Source organism: Conger conger, chromosome 9 (assembly GCF_963514075.1).
Source record: "Conger conger chromosome 9, fConCon1.1, whole genome shotgun sequence".
Taxonomy (NCBI): domain Eukaryota; kingdom Metazoa; phylum Chordata; class Actinopteri; order Anguilliformes; family Congridae; genus Conger; species Conger conger.
Genome location: NC_083768.1, coordinates 13,890,346 through 13,897,981, shown reverse-complemented (window position 1 = coordinate 13,897,981; position 7,636 = coordinate 13,890,346). Strand labels below are relative to the sequence as shown.

The 7,636-nt window shown below is 43.4% G+C and overlaps 1 protein-coding gene across 1 annotated transcript; it reads left to right on the top strand.

Annotated features, from left to right (window-relative positions):
• The first annotated feature begins 952 nt into the window (after window positions 1-952).
• On the top strand, window positions 953-7,318 carry LOC133137249 (V-type proton ATPase subunit d 1-like). The gene is made up of 8 exons (XM_061255405.1): window positions 953-1,289; window positions 2,100-2,271; window positions 2,842-3,020; window positions 4,058-4,137; window positions 5,175-5,252; window positions 5,716-5,892; window positions 6,521-6,598; window positions 6,981-7,318. Exons 1-8 carry the CDS (start codon window positions 1,160-1,162, stop codon window positions 7,140-7,142), a joined length of 1,056 nt encoding a protein of 351 aa, XP_061111389.1. The 5' UTR covers window positions 953-1,159; the 3' UTR covers window positions 7,143-7,318.
• The last annotated feature ends 318 nt before the right edge of the window (window positions 7,319-7,636 follow it).

The window sequence follows — 7,636 nt, the reverse complement described above, 5'->3', positions numbered from 1 at the left end:
AGCACACGGGTAAACAAGCAGCAGTGCCATAAGGCATGTTGATTGTAAAGAGCCATGGTACCTCACACCGCAGTTCTCCAGGGGCTCCGGGCACGTACCTCTCTTCATTAAATGCAATCACACAGAATGTCACTGCAGTGAATTAAGTAAAAAAGGAGCTTTATTTAACCTAGACGGTTATTTCTCCTTCCCCTTCTCTGGGCCTGTCATCTTCATGGCAGCAATGGCCCACACCCCCATCCCTCTCCAAGTAAATAAGTAAACAAATAAATCAATGTGTATTTCCCATTGCTTCGATCGTTGCTTTGATGGTGTCGTTGACACACGATATCTTGTACCGCTTAATGCTGCACGAATATATTGTTTGAGCAGAGACAGTTCTTATTTCTGCGTCTGATACAAATAAGGAATTAGACCGGGGTTGGGTCTCTTGGGTAAGGCCGTTCATAAACCTGTAACGGTGTGAAGATTCACAAACTTTAAATGAGTGTTGGCTCCCTCTGGTGGTACGTACGAACACACTCTCAAAATAAGGCAAAAATAGAAGCGCAGCCGGTGAATGACGTAGTAGTTTGACTCTTAGCCCCACCATTTTGAGTGCATGCTGGCTCCCGCTATACACAATCTCCAAACGTTACAATTAAAAACCGTACGGGAAGTCCTACTTTAAGACGTGTGTCCCTAATTCTGATCCTGGACTATCACAGGTTCCCTTCTGGCTATTGTGGAACAACAGCCATCAGCACACCCTGGGGCCCTCCTGAGGCAGAGGGGGGGGGGGGATGACCAGCTTTAGGATAACCAGAAATGGGTTGAAGGTATCCAAGTCAATTACTAAAATAGTCAGTTAATCACTCAAAGCAACACTTCGGAGAATCAAAATGGAAGATCTGCACTTGAATAGATACGTACGGCTTCAAGTGGAAATCCCAGCGCAAACAGCACAGACTGGTGAGATGGAAATGGGCACTGAAAATAGCAAAGGGACGAAGGGGAAAAAACGTTTCAGAGCCAATGAGGAAGGACAAACAGAGTGATCAGCTGACCTGAGGTCCGAGGACACAGAGGAAAAGAGGGAAGTGAAAGAGAGTCTACTGGAGAGTGCTCAGACGGTCAGAGCGGAGAATTCGGGTACCGGAGAAGAGGCAGACAGCGCACGATGTCAGGCTTTGCTGAGCTGAGCTTCAACGTGGACCACGGCTACCTGGAGGGCCTCGTCCGCGGGTTCAAGGCTGGGATCCTCAAACAGGCCGACTACCATAACCTGTCTCAGTGCGAGACTCTGGAGGGTGAGATGGCTGATGGATGGGGGTGGGGGTGGGGGTGGGGGGGTAGGTAAAGCAGTTGGGCTGGTAGCATGATCAAAGCTATGTGAGTGCTTCATTAGACCAATATGTTTGTGATTGAAATCCAAAATCCTCCTTTCTTGTTGTGTGTCTTTCTGTCTTCATGACTGTGTGTTTGTTTCTGTGCGTATGTGTGTGCGTCTACAATATGTGTCAGCGCGTGCGTGCGTGCATATGTCTGTGTGAATGTGTTTATATTCAGATTTTGAGCAGTCAGCATTTCTTTTTGTTGATGGTAGCGTAGCACTACCTGTACCAGCTCGAAGCTGTTATTTTTAAAAGCAGGAGACTCAGGCGGAGGGCAGGAAACCATATGACATATGATGAGTCAATCACCACAGCAACTGCCCTATCTCCTGGGTTACTAACAGCCTCAGGAAATGGAAGCAGTGGATTGTGGGTAGGGAGTTAATAATGCACCAAAATCCAGAGATGGTTGAATCATGTGCAATTTTGGTGTGATGAGTCAGTGGTTTAAAGCCTTAAACGTAGAATAGCCACAAAAAAATGATTAGACCATTTGTTGAAATGCAAAAAAATGAAATGCATTTCACTTTAAATAATAAAATTGGCAACCTGATACTATTGTAATAGAACAAAGTGCAATAGTCTTATTATAATGTTTGCTTTATTGATTGTGTTTCAGCACCACCTTGACCGTATATCCTGTATATCATCATCGCTTCTGTATGCCTCCACTCTGTGACCTCTGTGTCCCCTCTCACTGGCTGATGAAATGTTTTCACCCATTAGATCTGAAACTGCATCTGCAGAGCACAGACTATGGGAACTTCCTGTCTACCGAGAGCGAAGACCTGACCGTGTCGCTGATAGACGACAAAATAAAGGAGAGGCTGCTCGCGGAGTTCCGCTGTCTGCGCTCCAACTCTCTCCCGCCCCTCTCTTCCTTCCTGGACTACATCAGGTGAGTGCCAGCCTTCCTTCCTCGCCTGACCGCCTTATCGAGCCAAATCACTGCCTTAAAAACACTTTCCACAATGAAAACATGAACAGCAACCTTGAAATATGTTCTACTTTTCTTATACATGACAAAAATACAAAAATATGGTGTATAAACCATTGCATAGAAGCGTTACTCAGAACATGTATTTCCAACGTGATCCTTTATGGAAACAAAAAAGAATCTATGAAGGCAACAGTATCTATAAAGCATTTATACAATGGTTACAATATATAGAAACAATTTATTGATGATTTATTTTGTAATATTATTTGTGACTAACGCTTTGTGTGCAGTGATACTGTGTATATACTGTTTGATTAGCTCTTACTGTATCAGATTCACAATCACTGTAGAACACAGTCACAGCCCATTGGCATCCAGGATCGAAACAAGCCTTTATATGCTTCCTCGGTGTAATGTCTGTGTCCTGAGAGAGACACCTGTGGTGACGTGGGTAAAGCGCGTTCGCCGTCGCCGTGGAGACCGTGTTCGCTGATGCCCCGGTGGCCCGCTGTTACGCCGTCTCCCTAGCTACGGCTACATGATCGACAACGTCATCCTGCTGGTCACCGGAGCCCTGCGGCAGAGACCCTCGTCCGAAATCCTGCCCCGCTGCCACCCCCTGGGCGGCTTCGAGCAGATGGCCGCCGTCAGCATCGCCCAGTCTCCCGCCGAGCTCTACAGCGCCATCCTGGTGGACACGCCCCTCGGTAACCACCCCAGCAACATCTTCACCGAAACCCGTCTGCCCTCACGTCCCCTCCGCATAGGCGGAGAGAAGAGAGTCGAGGCTTTTTAGCTCCGTCTCTGTACCCTATTCCATGTTTCACAGTGCACCTTACGAGGGCCTCTGTACCCTACTCCATGTTTCGCAGTGCACTTTTACGAGGGCCTCTGTACCCTACTCCATGTTCCACAGTGCACTTTACGAGGGCCTCTGTACCCTATTCCATGTTTCACAGTGCACTTTACGAGGGCCTCTGTACCCTATTCCATGCTGCTGAAGGTACTTTCATCAGAATGGTCTATGTACACTAGCTTCCATTCCACAGGGAGGTTTTATCAAGAAGACAGTCTATAATATCCTAGCACAGCCGTTGGGCCCTTGAGAAAGGCCCTTAATCCTGCATTGCTCCAGGGGAGGATTGTCTCCTGCTTAGTCTAATCAACTGTAAGTCGCTTTGGATGAAAGCATCAGCCAAATGACATGTAATGTAATGTAGTATACTTTCTTCAAGCAAATTTTATCAAGACTACATAGTATATATATCCTAGTATACTTTCTACAAGGAGCTGATGCCGGTGTCTATTTGATCAGCTCAATATGTACATACATCAGAGCTAATGTGCCCTTTCCTAGTCCTGGCACTCTCGTCCATTTTCCCAAGGACGATTTCTCCTACCCTCAGTGTTCACTTTTGCAGTTCCTATTCAATGATCACACCGTAAAACAAGAGATGGGGTTCGACTTTTGAACTAGCATGCAGATGCAGAGTCATGTAAAGCTCTTTATTAGTGCTCCCACATTGGACAAAGCTGTGTGACGTGTGATCAATATTAAAGTCGGCAAGCTTGTTAATCATGGGCAACTGAAAACAGGCCTCACTGCCTGCTCTTCTCAGCCTAATGTCTTGCTCCACCTCCAAGGCCAAATTAGTGAAAAATTGCTGAACATTAGCGGAATGAAGTGTGTGATAAACATAGATAAACATATTTGAATATATTTACATTTTTATCTCTATGCCAGCTGCGTTCTTCCAGGAATCCCTGTCAGAAATAAATCTGGATGAGATGAATGCAGAGATAATGAGGAACAAGCTCTACAAGGTACGGCTGTATACGAGGCTTGATATACTGCTGTGCCCTGCATGCTCGAGGCCTAACCCACTGTCCACATAACGATGTACGGTTCGGCCTGCGTTTCATGCGTATGATGCGTAATATGAAAACAGTTTATGGCACCAGAACCTAATAAAACGCTCCAGCAGCCTGTGATGCTAATGTAATTATATGCAGGAAAAATACATTTTACATTTCCACTACACTGGCTTTGTGGAAATGGTTGCAGTGTTGGAATGTTTCAAAATTGAAAGAAAGAAAGAGAGAAAAAGAAAGAATGAAAAGAAAGTGAAACTGTTCCATGTACAACTGGCATGTTTTGACAGCACTAGCAGACATAAATACAGTACAAAAAATGAATTCAAAATGTGGCAATTGGGAATGTAAAATGTATTTGCAAGGCACCAACCAGTTTGTAAGGTTAGGTGTCTCACTCAGGGACGCTTTGACACACCCAATGTCACCCCAAGATCTGCACACCGCATTGCACTAGAGGGGATTGTCCCCTGCGTAGTCTAATAAAAGCTAAATAACTAATTATAACAAATTAATTATAAGTTACGATGGAACAGTTTCACTTACTTTCAAGTTTATGATCCAACCTGGCAACCCTGGTCTCGCAGCAGATAAGTCACTTAAATTAGTCACTAAAAGAAACTGCAGCCGATGTGATAGCCCTTGACCTCCAAACTATTTTGTGTAGATGACTGATGGCAGGTTGTTTTTCATGTGTGTGTGTGTGTTTTCGCAAGGCCAAAGGTAGCAGGAACGTGCTGGCACGCTCATGTCTAATAAAACACAGATGCTCTCCCATAGACCACAGGGATAGAGCAACACATATACTCAGCCAAGACCTTTGCATCCATGTACCAACTTACTTTTCTTATATCAATTCAGGAATAGTTCTCATCACTGTTAATGTTGCAGTGGTGTTTGCAATGTAGGTTACTTTGAAACAACCAAATGTTTTCTGTGTTCATTTGCTGCCTGTGTTGCTGACTGTGACTGTGATGTTTTCCTGTCAGTCTTATATCGAGTCATTTCACAAATTCTGCAAGGAGCAGGGAGGAGCTACAGAGGAAGTCATGTGTCCCATTCTGGAGGCGAGTGTGTGATGTGGTTCATGAATCAATCATCAATTTAACATTACTGGAAGTGCATGTATCGTATGCGTGTTGCATGCATACTGTAATAACTGCACCATCATGTGTGTGCCTGTGTGTGTGTGTGTGTGTGTGTGCGCACCTGCATACTTGTGTGGTGTTTGGTGTGCCTGTGTGTGTGCTTGTGTGCCTGTGTGTTTGTGTAGGAACTTTTGTGTTCTTTACATGTGCATACACCTGTGCTGTGCCAGGGTATGTGTGTTTGTGTGAGTGTGTGTGTGCATGAGCTTGTGTCTGTGTGTCTGTGTGTGTGCGTGCGTGTGTGTATCTGTGCGTGTGTGTGTCTGTGTGTGTGTGAGCGTGCCTGTGTGTGTGTGTGCGTGTGCGCGTGTGCGTGTGCGCCTGTGTGTGTGTCTGTGTGCACACATGTTAGTTCACAGGTGTGTTTGTGCATACGCTGCAGTTTGAGGCGGATCGTCGAGCCTTCATCATCACAGTGAACTCTTTTGGGACGGACCTCAGTCGGGGCGAGAGGCAGGAGCTGTTCCCCACCTGTGGGAGGCTGTACCCAGAGGGCCTGCGAATGCTGGCCCTGGCTGAGGACCAAGACCAGGTCAAAGCTGTGGCTGACTGCTACGCTGTGAGTCTCTCCAGCCCAGGAGACAGGGAAAGGGCGACAAGAGGAGGGGCAATAGGCCTGGCCAGCCCTGCTATTGGGCCAGAACGCTGTCGATCTGAAATCTCCCAAGGCCATTTGATCAGAGCGACATCAATATGAATATGAATTTGAATATATCCTATCCATTCAAAACAGTTATGTAGTTCATCATTAGCATATTTTCAATGCTGTATTTATTTATGATATAATTTTTTGATTTCCCATGGGCCGATGCTGACTCTTTTATATCTCTTGAACAGGGAACCCCATTTCAGTTTCTAAATTATTTAATCAGCCCAATATGTGGAGATGAAAAATCAGTTGAAGTCACATCATATACAGAATAATATTGCGTGCAACCACTATCCATATTTTTTATAAAAAGAATCCAATGATTCATTTTTGACTGCATGTAATCTGACCTTTTAATGACAAGCTACTGAATGACATGAGAACACTGTTTTGTGTCCCTTTACGAAACTTTTTCCTGTGTTTACTTTCAATAAATAATGACAATGAACACAAGGGCAGATGTTGTCCGGAGGGTGTACTGCGCGCTGCTATGCGGTTTATTTTGTGATTCATTAAAACTGCATTCTTCTCATCACAGGAATATAAACTGATATTTGAAGGATCAGAGCCAGGCTCCTGCAGCAGGACTCTGGAGGACCGGTTCTTTGAACATGAAGTAAGGCAGAAAGACAACGACGCACAGACATGTGAACAGCGCATCCTATCACACACAGGAAACCCAAGTCTGACTTTGCTTCATCAGACTTTAAAACCCTTTAAGACACATTTTGAAAAACATGCCTGCATTATCTTGATTATAGAGTATAAATGCATTTATTTCGGAGACATTGCGTACTTTAAAAAAATATATGTTTCTTATATTTAATATTTGACTGTAGGTATGAGAGTGAACTGAATATTGGTACTGTACACAAAGACTTTTCAAAAACAACAGTAGTTTACATAATATCAGAGTCATCTCTTATTTAAATGTCATGAATGAAGAACATAAATATGTAATGTGTAAATTGATAGAGAAAATGTTTTCTGTTCTCCAGGTTAAGCTGAACACACTGGCATTTGTTGGCCAGTTCCAATTTGCTGTGTTCTACGCTTACATCAAGCTGAAAGAGCAGGAGACCAGGAATATCGTGTGGATTGCAGAATGTATTGCTCAGAGGCAAAAATCAAAGATAGACAACTACATCCCAATTTTCTAAAACAATAAATATGTTTGGAAATATACTGACTGCACCAGGAATTTTTAACATTTATTTAGTTTTCTTCTTCTCGCTTCTTCTCACCGCATGAATAGATTCACCTTCAGTAATCTCAGACACTCAAATGAATCACTCAGAAAATGTTACATTTGTAAAATAAAGTTTCTTTTAACCAATCCTGATTCATTGTGTTGTGATTTATTTGGTTACCAAGGCAACGTAGGCAAAGAATACATGCTATTTAAAAGACTGCAGTCTTATCAGATATTAAGCTTATTTAAAAGTATTTAAGAGTTTACTTCTCCATTTTGTCAATGTCAGATGAGAGAAATGCTTTTGTAAATACACTGTTTTTAAGAAAAACGTTATACATGTTTATAAATGACATTTACCTAAATCAAAGGTCACATTTTAGAAATAAAGTTTTAAATATATTTTGAGGGAAAAAACATATATATTTTTCATGAGCTTAAATCACACTGCGGCCCATAGAG